Source organism: Leptonotus elevatus, chromosome 16 (assembly GCF_054856555.1).
Source record: "Leptonotus elevatus isolate MCC_2025b chromosome 16, RoL_Lele_1.0, whole genome shotgun sequence".
NCBI classification, from domain to species: Eukaryota; Metazoa; Chordata; class Actinopteri; order Syngnathiformes; family Syngnathidae; genus Leptonotus; species Leptonotus elevatus.
The window spans coordinates 8,683,353-8,703,359 of NC_141254.1; the positions used below are offsets into that span (position 1 = coordinate 8,683,353).

General features: G+C 39.6%; 1 protein-coding gene across 3 annotated transcripts in view; it reads right to left on the reverse strand.

Moving 5' to 3' along the window:
• Positions 1 to 240: 240 nt before the first annotated feature.
• LOC147160611 (rho GTPase-activating protein 26-like) overlaps positions 241 to 20,007 on the reverse strand; it is a 45,463-nt gene continuing 25,696 nt past the window's right edge. The window contains exons 6-26 of one of the 3 annotated variants that reach the window (XR_015097376.1): positions 18,539 to 18,640; positions 18,354 to 18,464; positions 18,178 to 18,282; positions 17,043 to 17,172; positions 16,539 to 16,639; positions 15,190 to 15,284; positions 14,983 to 15,061; positions 14,256 to 14,292; positions 13,945 to 14,010; positions 13,483 to 13,557; positions 13,073 to 13,157; positions 12,456 to 12,514; positions 8,131 to 8,236; positions 6,032 to 6,191; positions 5,557 to 5,701; positions 5,230 to 5,425; positions 4,279 to 4,314; positions 3,602 to 3,712; positions 1,846 to 1,937; positions 1,488 to 1,776; positions 241 to 1,368 (exon numbers count right to left, since the gene is read on the reverse strand). Coding sequence is in view for 2 of the 3 variants with exons in the window: in XM_086098151.1 (XP_085954277.1) it covers positions 1,688 to 1,776; positions 1,846 to 1,937; positions 3,602 to 3,712; positions 4,279 to 4,314; positions 5,230 to 5,425; positions 5,557 to 5,701; positions 6,032 to 6,191; positions 8,131 to 8,236; positions 12,456 to 12,514; positions 13,073 to 13,157; positions 13,483 to 13,557; positions 13,945 to 14,010; positions 14,256 to 14,292; positions 14,983 to 15,061; positions 15,190 to 15,284; positions 16,539 to 16,639; positions 17,043 to 17,172; positions 18,178 to 18,282; positions 18,354 to 18,464; positions 18,539 to 18,640; positions 19,668 to 19,670 (1,983 nt within the window). In the remaining variant the exon portion in view is untranslated. Of the gene's footprint in view, positions 1,777 to 1,845; positions 1,938 to 3,601; positions 3,713 to 4,278; positions 4,315 to 5,229; positions 5,426 to 5,556; positions 5,702 to 6,031; positions 6,192 to 8,130; positions 8,237 to 12,455; positions 12,515 to 13,072; positions 13,158 to 13,482; positions 13,558 to 13,944; positions 14,011 to 14,255; positions 14,293 to 14,982; positions 15,062 to 15,189; positions 15,285 to 16,538; positions 16,640 to 17,042; positions 17,173 to 18,177; positions 18,283 to 18,353; positions 18,465 to 18,538; positions 18,641 to 19,667; positions 19,734 to 20,007 lie in introns of those variants that run through there. The other 2 variants (XM_086098151.1, XM_086098150.1) reach the window with 2 other exon arrangements.

Genomic DNA, 20,007 nt, shown 5'->3' on the forward strand with positions numbered 1-20,007 from the left:
ATTTTTTTACATTATGCAAGGCATTTTTAAAATGTTTAGTAAGGCTTTTTTTTTTCATCAATCAGTATTTGCTATTGTGGTCATACATTTAACACCACTCACTAATAAGACAGCTAGGTAGTAGTGGGTTATTTAAAAAGAAATACATAAATCCCTAGTTAAGAAATTACTTCTTAAAAATATTTACTGGATATCTTGCACGTTTCAGCACGGGTAGAATATGTATTTCCACACACAACAAAAATTTGAAATATTTTTAATAGATTTTTCTGGCTTCCCAAACACAAAATCCAGAAGAACTCCTGCAACATGAATCTTAAATTCTGCAAATCCACTTTTTAAGGCTGTAAATAAACATCAATGATTATAATAATTTGAGCATCAAAGCTGGAATAAAGGAATTAAGTTAGTATGCGAAGAATACAAATATAAAAATTTCATATAAAAAAAAAAAATCATATCAAGTGTGTATGTAAGCATATTTGTACAAAGCCAATAAACACCTCAGTTGAGATAAGAAATTCTCATAAATAAAAGTAGTCTCATTTCACATTTACGCTATGTTTTGAGTTTCCTGTTTGCGCAATACTTCAGAGGGCAAAGGTCGACTTTATTGCAGACCAAGCTTATGCGTATTTATTCAAAATAGATTTGTATTCAATTTAAGAAATATTAGCCATCGTGTTTACATTTTGGAAGCTTTTCTGTGACAAATGAAACTGCAAAGTTAGGTTTAGTATTAGTGCATTTCCTCATTCATTGCTATTTATTTACTCAACTGCAGATTGGAGAAGAGAAAATGGTGATTATTATTATTAACTCATTCACTGCCATTGACGGCTATAGACGTCAAAAATGTATTTCCATTAGTTTAACATTTCCTCCCTTTTTGTTAACAAGAGTATGAAAAGCTAGATTTTTTTTATTGTACATTTAGAACAGATATAAAATTTGTGATTAATTATGAATTTTATTTAGTTATTATCTTTTCTGTAATTTTAATTATTTAAAAAAAAAAAGATTAATAATCTTTTCTTTTTTCTTAAAAAAAAGATTAGTAAAAATTAGGGGCGTCAAGCGATTACATTTTTTAATCCTAATTAATCGCATGACCTCACTAGTTAATTTAGTTAATCCCACATTTTATATCTGTTCTAAATGTACAATAAAAAAAAATTCTAGGTTTTCATACTCTTGTTAACAAAAGTGGGGAAAAAATGTGAATCTAATAGAAATAGTTCAAAGCCGTTAATAGCAGCGAATGAGTTTGAAATTGTTGACATTTTTTACCCTCGGCGTGTAGGAGATGTAGGGGTCAATCCAGGTTCAGGCATGCCCTCGATCCGCTTGCTCGTTTGTTTCGTTTCCCTATTCCAAGCCAAAGTGACAGCAAGGAGACGTCAATTGGTCTTCAGCCTCTGCGGGAACATCTCCTTAAGCAGTCAGTGCAGTTGAAAAGACGGAAAGGGCAAAACGAGCTCACATACTGTATATCGGATCATTTCCACACGCACGCACACATTCCAGGCTCATCGGCACATGGTCTTGGCAAGCGGCCCGAAGGAATCCGATAACAGCGGCGGCTCCTTCCCGCGCAACTCTGCGATGTCGCCAAAGCTTGCGCATGCGCGCCGGCCGGCATGATCAGCTCCCGTCGTGTCAAGTCGACTCCCACTTTGCAGTTCAGTTATAGAAATTCCACGTAGTTGTGAGGAATCAGTCCGACTCGACCTTCCAAGGTTCCTTCCAGCCAGCCCGGCTCTCTGGAGGCATGGACTACACGGAGCAAACAAAAAACAGACTTTGGCGCGTCCATTTTGACAAGTGCAAAAAGACGCGACTCACCATTGTCGAAGATGGTGCCGGCGATGAAGGAGAGCTCCGAGTCGTGCTCGGCCTTGCAGGCGTAAAGTGCCCGAGCTCGCTTGCCACAAAGGCTGCGAACGCACAAAGAGACATTTGACACAAGCGGCAGACAAAATCCTTCTTCTTCTGCTTCAATTTGAAACCGCGTGAAAATAACTTAGCTGACCGTTTTGACGAATATCGGTATGAGCCTTTTGTAGAAATCTGACAGTCTGTGTGAAGCTAAAACCATTTTCATCTCAGGGAACTATTGATTTCAAATGTTCAGTTAACTTTCTAAGAGAACCTTCTGAAACTTTGGTTCGACATGAACTCATTCACTGCCATTGACGGCTATAGACGTCAAAAATTCATTTGAAATATTTCTATTAGTTTCACTTTTTTTTCTAACACGAGTATGAAAACCTAGGAAAAAAAAATTGTACATTTACAACAGATATAACATTTGTGATTAATCGTGAGTTAACTCATGCAATTCAATTCAATTACCATGAAAAATTTAAATAGCCTGACACGATTTAAAAAAAAAAAAGAAAAAGAAAAGATTATTAAAAATTTGGGACGTTGGGTGATTATTTTTTTTTAATTGTAATTAATCGCATTACTTTACTACTATTAATCACAAATTTCATATCTGTTCTAAATGCACAGTAAAACAATTCTAGGTTTTCATGCTCTTGTTAACAAATAGCTATAGCCGTCAATGGCAGTGAATTAAAAACAAAGACGTGAAAGTTTAAGATTTCAAGTATTTTTTTAGGGGTGTCAGGCAATTAAAACTTTTTTGTCGTAATTAATCACATGACTTCAATAGTTAACTCACGATTGATCACAAATTTTATATCTGTTCGAAATGTACAATACACTATTTTTCATACTTATGTTAACATAAAAGCGGGAAAAATTTTAAACTAATAGAAATATAGCTGCATCTTTTATTCATTGATACGGTTCATAATAATTCATAACATTTGAGTTAAAATGAAAAGGATGTACCACACTGTAAAAAAAAAGAGTGTGATATTGATGTGTTGAGGTAAATTTTCTGCCACTAGATGGCACAATGGTGACAGCACTGCATTCTTCTTTTCACATTGAGAGCTATCTAATCTTTAACATGAAGTAACTTCTGCACATTTTTAAAATTGTAAAATACAACTTGACCCCAGTCTCCACAAATATATGCATTATTATTAAATGTATTACTGCTAAATTGTGTCTGCTGCGTTGCGACTGGAATTCCCGCAGTACCGGCTTTACATGTTAAGGGGCGGTCATCAATCGCGTGGTTAAAAATTTTTGTGGTGTTAAAGGAACTTTAAATAACTCAAAATGAACGCACTCATTTTGACACACCTAGTATTTTTACTTTTTGGAAAAATTAATATTTACTGTAGAAAACTATAGAGAGCTGTGGTATTTACTTTAAGTTGTCATTTAACTTTTCTTCTCTTGCTTTTTTGTTAGCTTTGTCTACATTCTTTTGGCGCTTGCATCACCGTCACCTTCTTCAGCATGACAAAAACGTTCATCTTCAACGAAAAACCTCCTCCAACCAGAACTCGAATTTTAATGCATGTGAGAGCAGACAAACTAAGAAGAAAAATGCACATTAAAGTCTGAAAAATAACGGTCGATTTGAAGAAGTTTTACGTCAGTCCCATTTTTGTAGATCAAAGTATCAAACACACTGATGTTTTGTTGACATTTTGAAATGTATCTGATGACGACTGACCTGATTGGGGAGGAGTCGCTGGAGGCCGAAGAAACGGGCTGCGGGCTGGACGGAGCCGAGAACATGGGCCAGGATGGAGACCGTGGGGAGTTTGGACTGGAGGACGGCGCACTGCGGGAAAACGGGAGATGCTTCACTCACCATGGACTCGTAATCATAATAATAATAACAACGTACCATCAGACCTATATCGCTGGAAAATTTCATATTTTTAAAAAAATCTATACTTTTGGTGTCATTTTCACAAATGATTGTGACCAAACGGAAGTTTTGAAAATGGCTTGCTCTCTTTTATGATGCAATATTAATAAAAAAGATCATTTTTGGGGGCTCCTGAAAAGTGATTATTTTGGAGGTAAGAGCGATATGTAAGGAGGAGGAGGAGGGGCTTATATACTTAAAATGATTGACATGATATTATACTATGTTGGATTAAATTTAAAAAAAGAAAATCTATTGATTTTTCATATTTCTGTATTGTTGAATAAAACGCTTTGCTTCAGGTCCCTGAGATTTAATCTTCTCTAAAAAATGCTCCTCAAAATTAGAAAGTTGCTCCAAAAAATGAAGTCTTGATTGGGGGAAAAATGCATGTATGTTATGTCTAGGAGAGCAGTATTTCAAATATGCAAGCACACCTTTTGATGATTGAGTGGGAATAATTCAAGCATCCTTACCAGACTGGTATGCTGCTGCGGGATTTGGGGTTCAACCTAAAGAGACAAAATGACAATTGATAAAATAGTTGTTTTTTTACTTGTGTGGGAAAACAAGTCATGATAATAAAGATGGGAGCAGTTTGTTGACGTGTGAGGGTTTTGATTCAAATTTTAACCCATGAAAAAAGTCGTTTTTTTTTAATTTAGCGTTACAGTCGGTCTATTCTCTATTGTTGTCATTCTTCACAAATGCCCCCCCCCCCCAAAAAAAAAGAAGACAGCTAATACTGTTGTGATGGTCTTGGAATTGCTTTTAAAAACGATTTACCTCAATTGTTTGGTCTTAACTTATTTGCTCCCAAAAACGTATAAATATGTTCTATTTTAAATGTTTTAAGTGTCCCAAAAGACGTATTTATAGTTTTTTTTTATGCTAGAGCACACAGCCTCTCAACTGCACAGAACGGATGAAGCAATGGTAGTTATTACAAAAACGGCCATCAGGTGGCAACAGAGTATGAGATCAACCAGCTCCATGTTGCAAACAAGCCGATTTACTCACAGTTCTAAACAGATTTATGATTATTGATGAAACTTTGCTATATTCTAATGCTAATTGCTGCAAAACGAAAACCGACAGAAATATACTTTTTTCCTGATAATCTTTCTTATGGTAGGTTCCATGTTTTTATAGCAATAGAACACAATATTATGTGGGCTTTGCAAAATCTGTCAAAATCCAGTAAAAACACCCGGGAGCGAAGGGGATTGCTTCCGTGAAAATGGCTGCGAGTGATTTAAGTTAATATGCTATGTAGGAAGCACAAAATCTGCAGCTGTCAATAAGGTGCAATTTGTGAAACGAGGGGCCAAATCCGGCCCGTCACTTAATTTGATGCGGGCCTGCTAAAATGGCAACCAAAAGTAGAATTCATCTGAGGGAGATCTTCCAAACAGGAGCCGACTCACAGTGAGGTGGGCCGGCCGTGCCTGGCGTCGTGCTCGCCGTCGTTGCTGATCAGGCTGTGCCTGGGCGTGAGGCCTTGGCTTCCGCTTCCGCCGCTACTGCTGCTGCTGCTGCTGCTACTGTTGCAGTTGGCGGAGGACGGAACGGCCTGCTGTTGCTCGCCCACTGCGGCGCCGACGACACTGTTCCTCTTCTCACCTGCGACGGCATCAAAAGCGAGCATCAAAAGGCGAGCATTCGTCACCGGCATCTGTTTTGCAATTTTTTTGTTTTGTTTTTGATTAGCATGAGCACGTAAGCAGGTTTGTAAATTGGCGCGCGCGTGTGACCTTTAAGGGAATGCGTTGGCGTCTGGAAGAGCGTGAGAGGTCGTTCAATGCAGGACGGAGCTTTGCTCTCCTCGCTTTTCCTCCTGGAGCGCTTGAGCTGAGAGTCGGTGAAGCCCCCGGCCGCGCTTGGAGCGTCTTTGAACATCTGCGTCAATCAACATAGAACCATCAGGTGTGACAAATAGTTAGGATTTGTCCCAAAATCACGTACTCTTGTACTTTTGTTCCCGTTCATCACATGTGCTGTGATGATGTTCGTGTGCGTCCAGTCGACAAAACTAATGTTCTGCTTGTTATTTGTACTGTTGCCATGGCGACGCCTGTAAGCAGCCTGGCTGAAGATGAGCGCCGCCGCTTGCATTAGGTCGACTTCAGCACATTTGGCAGAAATGACGCACTTCCGGGAGGATTTTCACTAATATATGAAATGCGTTTATGATTTTCCGGAAGAAGGAACAAATTGAGTGATCCATACTCGCTCGTGGTGCGCAATGAGGATCTCCACCACAATGTTCTGGAATTTGATGTCCATGATGGCCGCCACCGTCTCTTCCTGCGGCCAGAGAAGAGTGGGTCCGAAAACCACGCCCAGGTTGGCCACGGTCATCAGGTTGTGCTGGTGGTGATTGGCCACACTGTCGTAGAAGTCAAGGAGGACATTTATTAATGGTTGATCTTTACAAATTCCAGCAACCAATTTGCAGAATATGAAAAATTGGTTTGTTTGTTTATTTACACAATCTTAAAAAAAATATATAAATATGGCAGCAAAAATAAATAAATACGTGAAGGTGAGGTAGAAACCCATTATGGGCTTTATCAAGATCAAAATATACAACTATTGCTATATATAGCCTCAACAAACATATCTTTAACATAACTGAATTATTACTTTAGCAAAAACAATCAAGCATAATAGTAAAAAAAACAAAAACAATAATAATAATAATGCTTCTACAGCACCAAATCTCTTGACTTTGAACTTTTTGCCTTTTCAGACTGAAACCTTAACTCAGGGGTGGCCAAGTTCGGTCCTTGAGAGCCACTCACCAGCTTGTTTTTCCATGTTTCTCTCCACGAACACACCTGATTCATGATCAGGATCGTTATCAGCCTTCTGCAAAGCTTGCTGATGAGCTGATCATTAGATTCAGCTGTGCTGAAGGAGGAAGATATGGAAACCAGGCTGGATGGTGGCTCTCGAGGACCGAACTTGGCCACCCCTGCCTTAACTAATTCACTCGCTGCCATTTTCACTGAAGCAACCCCCTTCGCTCCCGGCTGTTTTACTGGATTTTGAATGATTTTGCGCGGCCCACAGAATATTGTGTTCTATTGCTATAAAAAAAAAAAAAAAGGAATCTACCAAAAGAAAGATGATAGTCTCTTCTTTCATCAGGAAACAAAAGTATATTTGTATCTCTTTCCGTTTGCTAGCAATTAGCATTAGAATATAGCTAAGTTTCATCATTATTCACAAACCTGTCGAAAACACAGAGGAAAGCTTGCAACATGGTCCAGGATGATCTCTTATACTCTGTTGCCACCTGCTGGACGTTTTTTGTAATAACTACCACTGCTTTAAGTGACCTCTTCAGGTCAGATGCTGCATCAAGTCTTTCTGTATGCGCTAGTATATAAAAAAAACCATGAAAAACGTATAAATACATTTTTGGGACCATGGCAATATTTAATATAGAAAATGTGTATACGTTTTTAGGAGCAAAGGAGTAAATATGGGTCATAACGATATGCATCATTCTCTGAGCAATTAAAGAAATGTGGTGAGGAAAAAAAATTATAGATCCACAATTTTTCATGATCTCCACTGAATGTCTTTTTGGTAAAAAAAAAACACACATCTTTTTCGCAATAATTATTGGCACTAAGACAGAAAAAGAGAAACTTGAGAGCCGAAGTTTAAGATTTGCCATCTGGAGAGAGTCCCATTGCAGGAGCTTTTCAAAAGAATTGAAGGCCACCAAATTTGTGCTGGTTCACACTTTGGCAAGAAAAATACTCAAAACATTTGCAAAATTGTTCCATTTGCCGCACAGTACTTGATGTCTCTTGACGGATTAGATGGCAGTCTCGAGTGTCACCACAAGTCCGCTTACCACCGTCAGAAGTCAACATCATCAAATGTTTCACGGCTGCGCTGTGTACCGGAGCACGTTTTGCTTGTTTAATCTCCAAAGCTGACTGACTGACATTCAATTCACATCTTTGTCAGCCGCCGCTTAAAAACTCGTAATAAAAAAGGATGATGAGAGCTTTTAGTAGCATCTGCATCTGCATCTGAGACCGTTTTCATGTCAGCAAAAGTATTGAAACACGTGCAAGAGAATCCGATGTTTACAGGAGATCATCTGGCGAACTCGTCGGCATCTGCTGCCGGTCAAAACACATTTTGGACCAAAACACATCACATTTACATTTGGACTTCATGTTGGGAAAAGCTCATTTGAAAAGGAATGCGACGCTCATATCGCGGCGACGTCACTTCGACTCGTTTACACCACCGGGTCTGCCGTGTTGAAAACAGCAAACGAGCGTTTTAAATCTTCCACCTACTTGGAGAGATGTTTCATGATCATATCCAACATCTGCCGGTTCTTCTCAGGCAGTCGGTGCACCAGAGCGTGGATTTCCGTCACCCTGGCCTCGGGATTGTCCAACTCTGGAAAGCAGGAGAGGTCAAGGGTCAGGGGGATAGAGAGAAGACACCAAAGTTTGGATCTTCACTTGCCGCATGACGTGTCGATTATTTGTGAAGGCTGAATAAACCCTCACATTGGTTCAGGTATTTAATTATTTGAAATGGTGAAGAACCTGAAAAAGTATTTTCAGAAAATCCTTTATTTTTTATTTTTTATCATAGCTGGAGATAAAGATGCCAACTTCGACCTCATTTCAAGCTAGTTTAAAAAAAAAAGAGTTTTGGGACTCAACTAACCAGTTTTCTGTAAATTTGTCATCAACAAAGCCCACAAAAAGAATCCAAGACAAAGAAATGAATTTCTATTGTACATTTCGCTGTTGACGGCGGCATAAGCCTTTTTTTTCTTTCTCACATGACCTATTTCTTTTCTAACCAGTTTTCCAGGGCTTACTTAGCTCAACAGCAGCAAAGTGCCAAAGGCATTATAAGGAAGTCATAAAAGCAGAGAGAGGTGGAGCCATCCGCCCTTGTCGGTTGGCTTGGAACTTTTTGAACATTTCCCAAGGACAACAGGCGGAGACGCAGAAAGCAGACGGTGGGTTTTTGAAGGGACGGTAAAAAGCTGAGTCACACATTCATGACCAGCAATCAATCAATCCCAATCAAAATCATGTCAGCCCTCAGGCCAACCACACACCGATAAGCGCACAGGATCTCAGCACTTTCTTGAAAGTCATGCACCCACAACAGACGTGTGTTATGAGCCAATCCACAATAAGCATTTTGTAAAAAGCGGGACTGTTGTTGTTGTCATGACTGCGAAGATTTCAAACGACTGGTGAGCTAGTCCGCGCTGTGTTAGCGTACGTGCTAATGCTATTGCTTAAATGATGCATTATTGCTGTATAAGACCTCCAATTGATGCTGTGCCTAAAAAAATATGGTTGTAATTAAGACACTATCGTTGACAACTTAACTCATTCACTGCCATTGACGGCTTTAGACGTCAAAAATTCATTTGAACTATTTCTATTAGTTTCACATTTTTTTCCACATTTGTTAACAAGAGTTTGAAAAACCTAGAAAAAATGTATTGTACATTTAGAACATATCAAATTTGTGATTAATCTTGAGTTAACTCTGACTGACTGAAGTCATGTGATTAATAACAATTTTTTTAAATTGCCTGATGCCCCTAATTAAGAAAAAAAAGAAGAAGAAAAGATTATTAAAAATTAGGGGCGTCAGACGATTATTTTTTCCATTGTAATTAATCGCATGACTTCAATAGTTAACTCACGATTAATCACAAATTTGATATCTGTTCTAAATGTACAATTTAAAAAAATCTAGGTTTTCATACTCTTTGTCTATAGCCGTCAATGGCAGTGAATGAGTTAAAGATCTAAAGCCTCGTTTCCACCGCTGGTATCTACTCTACTCACTTTTTCTGGTACCAGCTCCTTTGCGGTTCTAAAAAAAAAAGTAGCCCAGTTCCAAAACGTGACGTAATTATTTTGGAGGCCAACGATTGGTTCGAGACATGTCGTCATCAATGTGCAGCTGCGCAACCCCCCCCCCCCCCCTCGGGAAAACAGCTGCCATTAACGATGAAGAGAGGACAACAATGGCTTCCAAACAGATTAATGCTTTGGAAATGCAAACCTTTTTAACATTATTGAATGCAGTCTTCTGTTTGCTGCAATATTTATTCAATGTCTTCAGGCTAAAATAAACAGGCACAAACCGTTGTTCGCGCTCGCCATTGTTTTTGCCCGTGTGTACAGTGCACGCTAGCTGCGGTCGCTTTAGCATGACATCACTGGCAAGGTGAGGAGGGGCTCCCGGGTGGCAGTGGAGACGCACTGCTTTTTGGTGTAGAGCAAAGCAGAGTGGAGTAGATACCGTCGGTGGAAACGAGGCTTAAGCGTTAACTGCCATGATGATAGTTCTCACTGAGTCATCAGGTAATCCACTTTTTAATTGACGGTGCATTCCAAATAATACAACATTGAAATTAGATTTCATGTTTGGCAAGTTTCCAACATGAATAAGCCACGAAATCAAAGTGTAGCCGCCTCCGTTTGTCTTTCTTTTGATTTATTGACACTCATTGATTGGCGGCAAAATCCAACAATAGTCCAGAAAGCGTTTACAATGGATGAATGATGAAGCAGGAAGCGCTGGGATGTTTTGATCAACGATTCCCACAGACACTTGAGAAGAACATTTGACTAAAATGTCCTTGATGGCTACGTGGAAAAATGCACGTTGTTTGCAACCATTTTCCATGGGAGGGGATAAACCTGTTGTCTCCACATGGCTATGCATAAATTAGCATGGACTACTTGCTAGCATTAGCATGGACGAGGTGAGAGCAAACCAAGTGTTGCTTCGGCATTCTGGCCTTCCATTTTGCCTCAATCACCTCCAGACATGATTCGCTTCAGCACATCATTCTTCATTGATTATTATCATATCTTCGGCAACAAGCTTCCCGTCACACTTCCAGCTACTGCTCGAATCGCTCTCAACGTTTTTGTGTGTCGGGTATCCAAGTTGGCCGCCCTTTCTCGCCCCTTTTGACGACATTATACGCCCTCTGCTCTGCCTATAACGCCCGTTTAAAGAGAGTCGAGTGAAGCAGATTTGAAATCGGATGAGGAGTAAGAGGCCAGATGCGTGCTGAATGGGAGGAAATGCAAAATGGAGGAGGAGCGTGGCTGGCGCAGAGTTCACGTCAGGTCGCTGTCTGTCCTTAAATCACCTGGCAGCAGGGCCTGCCTCGCCTTGTTAAAAAGAAAAAAAGGTTGCCGTGAAAAGCGTGTCGTAAAGCTGCGGATTTACGCATATGAATTCACACAAAGTCAAGGCAGACATAAACGAAAGCAGATGCAGAAAAGAATGTGACCTCTATACTTAGAAATGCTCCATTTTCATTTTTTTTTTTAGGATTGCTACAAAATCCTAAAAGTAAGACGCTAGGCATCGTTTGACTATGAAAGCATGTCGGCAATCTTTTCTTGCTCGTGGCCCAGCCAAGACGCGCCGTCATTTCCTGGACTTCCTTTGTGTTGGACAGGCTTCACCGCACACAAACAGGTCAGTGACATATTTTGGAAAGCGCCTGAACTTGTTGAGCACATGTAAGCAGAAGGAAATCAAGTCTTGAGATGCACAATGTAGCAGTGCATTATTCAAAGAATGAAGCACAAGTGTACAACCATCAGCCCACCCGGCACGAGGACAGTGAACAATACTCATGACTGCACTCTGGGTGTCGTCCAAATTAAATGCATCACGCACAGTTGTTAACATTCTCCTACACACTTTGAAAATTCCTTCAGAATAGATATAGAGGCAGAGAGGGAGATAAAAAGAGGTCAAATGTATTTTTTTACAGTATTATTTGTATTTAAAAAAAAAAATTTGATTTATTTAAATGTTTTATTTTTGTATAATTATTTTATTTTTAATAGGTGGGTAAATCAGTCAGATAGCCATTTGACATGAAGCATGTCAATAAAAGTGACATTAACATTGCTATATACAACTGCATAATTTACTGTATGAAGATTAAAGATCAAAGAGGGGAAATGTTATTCTATTTAATATTTAAAAATTTTTAAAAGTTGATTTATTAGCTACTTTAACATTTCATATTTTAACATTAAAATTCACCCTTTTTAATGGTTTGTATTTACATTTTTCATAATTTTACAGTACTATTTTTTTTTTCTTATATAAATTTCAGTCCCACAGGGGATATTAAATACATACAATGTATTTTATTATCGACTGTTTATGCTAGTATTGTCAAACATGCCGCCTTATTTTTTAACAATATATATTATTAAGCATTATTTATTATTTATGGGTGCTATCAAAAGTTGGATTATTTTCATGGTGAAGGATTATTCTTGAACTCAACCACATACATCTGCTTTTGTGATATTGGAGTGTTAATAACTTGATTGATCGTATGATGTCGTCTTATTTCATTATCTTAAGAAGTGGACTACAAACATACGGGAGACGGATGCGATAGACTGGCTTCAATTTAACAAAAAATTTACATCAAGAATCGAAGCTTTTTGTTTTCCTTTCTTTTAATTTGCACTAGCCATGAGAAGCTTTTTTTTTTTTCCTCCGGACCAAACAACTTGACACAACCACATGATCTGAGGGTCAGCAATGTAAATAAAGCGCCCGTCGGGAGTGAAGGAAGAATACTCACTGGCGGCCTTGATGAAGCTCCTCTGATACTGATAGGTCATGAGAGGTGCAGGGAGCGCCCTAAAAGACGAGAGAAGAGACGAATGGAAATCGTCAGGTCAAGAGATGAAGCTTGTCAAATATACGCCGCCAATGTGTCAGTGTGTGTCTGCATGGATTCATGACACGCTTATGATGACAACACGCCATCGTTTCATCACACGGCACAAGCAGGCAAACATTCACAATTTACAGCAAACACTGCTCGCAACAGACTCAGCACAGCTCTTAATATTCGATATTATTTATTCATGTAGCCTTCCCAACTGCATATACTATATACAGGAAGGGAAATATAGTGTTGGTCCATATAGGCGCCCATCGTAAATTATTCTTTGTAATGATTATTCTTCTGTCCACTTTTCAGACTTTCCCACAATAAAATATAAAAATACAATTAAGTGGCTTTAGGTAGTATTTAAAATGCTAAATGAGCAATACAAAACATATCAATCCTAATTACAACCCTAGATCACCAAAGGAGAAAAAAAATGAAACGTTGCAATTTTGTATTGTTTTATAATTAATGATTTCGTAACATCCCCCCCCCCCCCCCCCCCCCCCACACACACACCTTACCTGAGATAGTGCTTGATAGCGCTGGTGATGGTCTTAATTTCCCACTCGGGATTTTCCATTTCCACATCAGCGCACGTCTTTGGATCTGATGGACGCGAATGGTTGCAACATTTTAATAATGCCAAATCTCAGGAAATACAATATGATTGTTGGACGTTTCTGAGCAAGCAGGTGTGTGGCTGTTCTTGTCTTTGTGAAGTCCCTCGAGCAAATGATGATTTGAAAATGGATGGATGTGAGTGACTCCTTGATTCTTTTGTACAAACTGCCAAAGTTCGATTTTCAGTATTGAGCTGTGTTGAATTTACTGTTGGCGAAAAAGGTCCCCAACAAAGACAAATGGAAAAAAAGTGTGCGTTTGCATGTGTGATTGTGTTTTTTTTTGTTTTATTGTGTATTTTTGCTCTTACCCATGGCGAGGCTCAATAGTTTTTGCACCCGAGAGCTGACGCCGACAATTCTGTACAAGCCTTGCTCATCAATACCTGAAAAGAGGTCCGAAAATGTCTGTCATCCCACATCACTCGTGCAAATGCAGCCTGCTTTACTGGCATAGCGAGAATCATAGAAGCATTTTATAACAACAGATAAATCAATGAATGAATGTCCGTCCAAAATTTTGCGCCGCGTTGTGATTGGCCAGTCTGAGTTTCAGTTTGTGGTTGTGCAAATGTTCCATTGTGACATTTGAAGAACAGTCCAGATGAATCAGAGGGAACATTCAAGATGCAATCAAGAGTCCTTGGCAAAAAGCCCAAAAATTATATTTTAAAGTAGGAATGAGCGGGTATCGGTACTTGGTATTGGTGACTACTCAATGGTGTGCGTGTGCGCGCATTGTGTGTGTCTCTTGTAGCCTTCACAGCACCTACCTCGAGTCTCCACCGCATAAATGAATTTTTTCATCACATTGAACCCAATCACATCAAGCTGGGCCACTGAGGAAGACGCAGAGAGAGAGAGAGAGAGAGAGAGAGAGAGAGAGAGAGAGAGAGAGAGAGAGAGAGAGAGAGAGAGAGAGAGAGAGAGAGAGAGAGAGAGCAATGGAATTAGTGGAAAACAAGCAATAAAATATAATAGCAATTACAGAGTTTCATTAAATCAAAATTTTTTTTTTTTACTTAATGACAATGTCATCATAATTCATTTTCTGTCCTGAGGAAAAGTCACTATAGCAACTTACTGCCTTCCGTCTGGTTGTCCTTGTTCAGATTGTACACCTAAAAATAGAACATATATGAAAAAACAAAATAAAAATAAGTCATCTATTGGATGCAGGATGTACATGTGCAGTCCATTACTTCTTTTTTTCCCCCGACTTTGAGGCTTTAAATTGTACTCCACAAATGCAACTCATCTTGTACATTAAAGGTCCCTAATGCACTCGCTGAGATTCATCTGGTGCTCACAGGACATGAGAAATAAATGTCACATGTTGAGCTAGCAGGCTTCCTCATTTCAGTTGTCGTGGAAACGGAAAGCTGAAGATCCCTCTCAAACGTGGAATAGAATTCAAATGCACGAGTAGTAGTATAGTATATTTGAATTTCTTAAAAAAAACAACATTTCCACAAAATACATGCACCTTCAATTTCTATCAATAAAACCAAACAAACTGTTACTTTATAATTTCATAAACGCTATTGTTTCCAGACAATCAGCCCATTTGAACTCTGTTGCCAACCAAAACAGCAGCACCTACTGAGGCGAAGCACTCCGAAAAGTTTGAAAACGTGATCCACTTGCTTCATCAACTAGTGATGGGCGAAAAAATGCTATATTGGGATATTTCTTTCAAATGATCAATTGTTTATTTGTCCAAAATAAAGGCCTCATCTGTTTGGTCTGCATCGTGTCCGCTGCATGTTGCTGTGGCGTAAGAGCGCCTAATGGTAACCGTGACAACGTACCGGCTCCCTCCCATCCATGGCCTCCATCCACAATCTGCGGTCTTCCTCTGACAGAGCCTGCATCGTCATCATTCCCGGCCTGAACGCAAAGAATACAAGAAGGGGGAAAAAAACAGCTCAACAGAGTGAAGAATATTTATAAATTAGAATTGGGGCGCCCCCTTGTGTTCAGTTTGTTTGCTGCAATTAGGCTGTCAAAGGGCTCACCTGTCCACAGCCTCCACGTCAAAACAAAATCGTTTTTCAATGGAGTCTGTTTTCCTCCTGGTGCAGGACTTGAGAATGAAGCTCTCCTCTTCGCCCTGACACACACAAAATACAAAAGGTGGTGCCGGTTTGCTTTGTTTCCTTCAACTGTATATTACGATGGCGTATTAGGGCCACATATACATTTATAAACATTTTAAAAGAGGGAGGTAATATTCTGAGAAAAACTCACACATTTATGAGAAAAAAATAGAACATTTGTGACATTATAAAGTGACCCGGGAAATTTGTAAGATGATGAAACAACGGCCCTATGCCGTCTTTAAAGTGTGAATATTTAATATGATGGTTAATCTCTGCTAAAGCAATAACCCCAATCTCCTTATTTGAAAAGCCAACCGAAAAATATCATTTAATTATTTTGCACACTTGTGACTTCTTGGAACAAACATCCGAGTAGGCTACTTCCCGCAAGTTTCTGACTTGATGCGAGTTTATTTCTTGTAAATTTTTTAGGGTTTTTTTCTTGCAAATTTGCCACTTTTAATGTCACAAATATGTGACTTTTTTTCTTCTAAATTTGTGACTTTTTTCTCTCGCGAATTTGCCACTTTAGAATGTCACAAATAATCGACCCGCTAAATCTGCAAAAAATAAACCTTATCATGATGTGGAAAGAATAGAGCTGATGCGTTGCAAACTTCTACACTTTGATTTGATTTCTCTTTCAGCTGGTATTTTTGATGCACATCAAACTCAATTTAACTGATTCCAAAAAGCTCAAATGAACGCTAACAATGGTCAATGTGTTTATATGGTCCAAAAGCGAGGACGGCGTGTCGTGTCCGTGCGTGCAAATTCCGTTTCCTGCGTTGCGGCATGTTTTTCTCACTCTATTTACAGCCGTCGTTGAAATACACGCACAATTTGAATTCTATGTAAATATAAGCAAGATGTTTGAACCTTTTCATGTTAGTCTTTTTTTTATTTTTGTCTTCCTGTTTCAAATCAATTTTAGAAAAATATTTAAGAAAATACAATGTTTGCAAGTCATTTTACGTAATAATTTGGATGCACAGAATTGAACACCAAATGCTTTGTAGCAAGGAAATTGTGAAATCAGGCAATACGAGACTGCGGGTAGCAGCGAAAACTAGCAGCGAGTTATGCTGCTTACGCACATTTCTGTAACACTTTTCTTTGGTTCTCAAATGCGTCTCAACAGGTATGACTGCGCGCTACCAAAACGGCAGCCTGGATGAGTCCGAACTTGACATGGCTGCATTGGCACTGTGCCACGATGGATCAAACACAAACAAACAGCAGATAAACTTGGCTCTGTTACTCACAGTTTTGCCCCCCGATTTGGGGTCAAACAGGACCATGGTGACCCGCTTTGGCTCCCTGTGGTACGTGCAGTAGTACTTCACCCAGGTAGAAACAAAGGAGCCTAAATAAAAAAAGACAATAAAAAGTACATCATTGTTATCCATCAAGTCATTCATTTAACATTTATCATTTGCGCTATGCCAGAGATATCTCTAAAGTCAGAAAAAAAAACACATCTGTCCATCCATTCACTTATTTGTACTTTGGCAGAGACAACGAACGATTGTTAGCAAATTGGGGAAGGTTCCAGCATCACGCAAGAGCCAAATGATAGAAAAAAGAATGGATGAGGATGTTTTTTTCTTCTTCAAAACGACACAGCATCCAAGCTTTTTGTTGAGCATGTTCCAATGATGACCAATCGTGATCAGAACTGCTGTCACGCCTCAAACAGATCAGGCAGCAAGCAAATGTGGATGTTTTCTCGCCGGTGTGTGTCTGTGTGTGCGTGTGCTGGTACGTACGCTTCTCCTGCACATACAGGTAGCCCTCCATTGTATGCTGGCTGACGCTCTTGTGCTCATGTGGATTCTCCTTCATCTTCCCCATCAGGCTCTCCACCTCGGACCTCGTGCTCTCAAAACGATTGCGCGTCTGTGCACAAGAAAAAAAGTCCGATTGACTTCAAGCACAATGCTTAAGCTCACTCCGGCAAGATTGATGCTTCACTGGAGCATTTTTTTCAACTGAAAAAAAGTCAAACAGTGAAAAGTGGAGGAAGGGACGGGGAAGATGGGAATTGGCATACTCAAAATAAGAAAGAGAAAATGGAAAAGAAGGGGGTAGATGAACAAATATAGATGAAAAAAATAGAAAGAACATGTGTGAAAAGGAAGAAAAATCAATCCCGCACGGTCAATGCTTCAACGGCGCATCAGAAACTCTTTCATCAGTCAAATATCAAAGAGCGAAAAGTGAAAGTGGAGAGATCATCAGGAAAAAAGAGGGGAGGGAAATTACATCCAAGACAATACGATATCATACATGAAACGTGGAGCAAAATGGAAAAGAAACAAGGGAGAAAGAAAAAAATGTCTCAAAGATAGCAAAAATAAAAGAAATATAAAAATTAAAAAAGGAATTAAAAACATTAAGATGAAAAGAAAGTGAAAAGTGAAAAAAAAAAGAATGATATAAAAAAAAGGCAAAAAATTTATTTAATCTATCATCAGGGGCAGGTGAGTACCGATGCCAGGTATCGGCATCTGGCCTTGTGTCAAGATATCGGTACTTGTGACTCTAAATTCATAATTAATAGAATAGAAAATTGCAATTTTCATGCAATTTGAAGGGAAAATGCTATATTGGGATAAATAGGTCTTTCTTTAAAATTATGCCTTTTTTGTTTTGTTTAGGTTTCTTGTTTGGGGGGGGGGGGGGCACTAGTGGTGCCAGTATTGGTGACTACTCAAAAGCTGACTACTTGGATTGCTGTTGGTCTGAAAAAAAAGTGTTACCAAACATCCCTAATGCACGTACGGCATACAAAAGAAAACGTTAAAAAAAAAGGCCAAATAAAATCCTTTAAATTAAAATTCTACTTTCGATCAAGTAAGGCGTACAAATAATGAAAAAGTCCTTTGTTTGTGTTGATCTTACATTTTGTATGCTGATGGTAAGGTCGGTCTTGAAGTGGCTGAAGTCCTTTGCAAGCTCGTATCCGTGGTGATAGTACGTGAAGAGGCCTTGCAGGAAGGCCAACAGCTGAGGGAGCAAAAGCAAGTGATGAGGCGCGATGTCATGTGCCCATCGCGGGCGTGAGAAGAAATTCTTACAGGCTCCACAAAGTCAAACATCTTCCTCTCTTGGACCTCCTGCACTTTGAAGACATACTCCAAAGAAACCTCGTAGAAATGCTGCCGCACGTGATCCACCTGATTGTCCGCCTGCGCCCATCCGCAACAAAAAGTCGGACGCATGAGACGGGAAATAACGTTTTTCATGAAAAAAGGAAAGTTACCTCGTGCAGATGCGACTCTTTCTTCTTTGCCGAAAGACTCAGGTGCTTCTCTAGGACGGCACAATACTTCTCTGTCTCTTTGTCGTACTTTTTCTTGGCTTCCTGTGGGAAAAAAACAACAACCGCATGTTGACATACACATTAAGTAGAAATTCAACTTTTCATGGTAAGCATATTGAGCCTGATTTCAGAGTATGAACTCTGAACTGAAGAGTATGCTTGAAGCAGTGGTAGCAGGTGGCAGCAGAGTATAAGAGATCAATTAGGGCCATGTTGCAACAAGCTCTTTGACCCCCCCCCCTTTTATTTGTGAATAATGATGACATTTAGCTATATTCTAATGCTAATTGCTGCAAAACGGAAACAGATGAAAAAGAGACTCTAATCTTTCTTTTGGTAGGTTCCATGTTTTTATAATAATAGAACACAATATTCTGTGGGCCTTGCAAAATCAGTCCAAATCCAGCCGGTGCAAAAGGATTGCTTCAGTGAAAATGGCTGCGAGTGAATGAGTTAAGCATTTCAATATTTTTTCAGCAGTTTCAAAGAGAACCATCTGTCCGCCATTTTGTTTCTTATTTCCAGGACGTGTCTTTTGGTGGCTCAGCCCAAACAAAATCCAAGCACATTAACTTTGCCATCTTCTAAATTCCAACAAATGGAAGAGCAATAAAAACGAGTAAAGTGTCGGAGAAGGCGGGAGGATGAGTCAACAGCTGGGTGGCGCATTACATCAGAGAAGGAAAAAGCTTTCTACTAGTACTTCCTAAATCAGCCAGCAGAGAGCAATATTTTGTCACTCCCTGAAGTCCCAACAAGCACACGCATGGCTGCTGACAAAGTCACTGGCGGGTGTGGAAAAATAGCAATTGTAAACACTACTGAACTTTTCATCACATCTACAACAACGCCAGTGGATAGAAATCCGCTTGGAGTGTCGCCTTGCCTTGTAATCCAGCATAAAACAACCTTGACCAGAGTCCTGCTCCAAACAGCGTATGACAAAAGAGTCCAGCGTGTTATAAGTGGAACTTTTGCCAAGTGGGCGAAACCTCGGGGCAAGGTGAGAGGCGTGTGTGCCGGGCAAACATGTCACTCCTTTCGGGGCTAAACTGGGATTAGTACTCACCATGGCCGAGATTACGAGCCATCGCTCCTTAATCTGCTCGCCATGCCGCAATCAAACCGTCACCTGCTGCCATTCGGCCATATTTTGGCCAACCCCTGCGGTGACGCTTCTGGGTCACATGGCTAATGAACATGCACAATTTTTTTTTTTTTTGGGGAGAGGTTGATAAAGTATGACATTTAAGGCCAGAGATAAGCAAGAAATATAGCATTATCGCAACGTGTGAAGTTGTGTATCATTTGAATGAGGAAAATTGATTCCAGATGAGTTTTCATTTACAAACACACTCATGGAATGAATTTGACTCGTTAACGAATCACGTTGAATGTTTGCAAAGGGG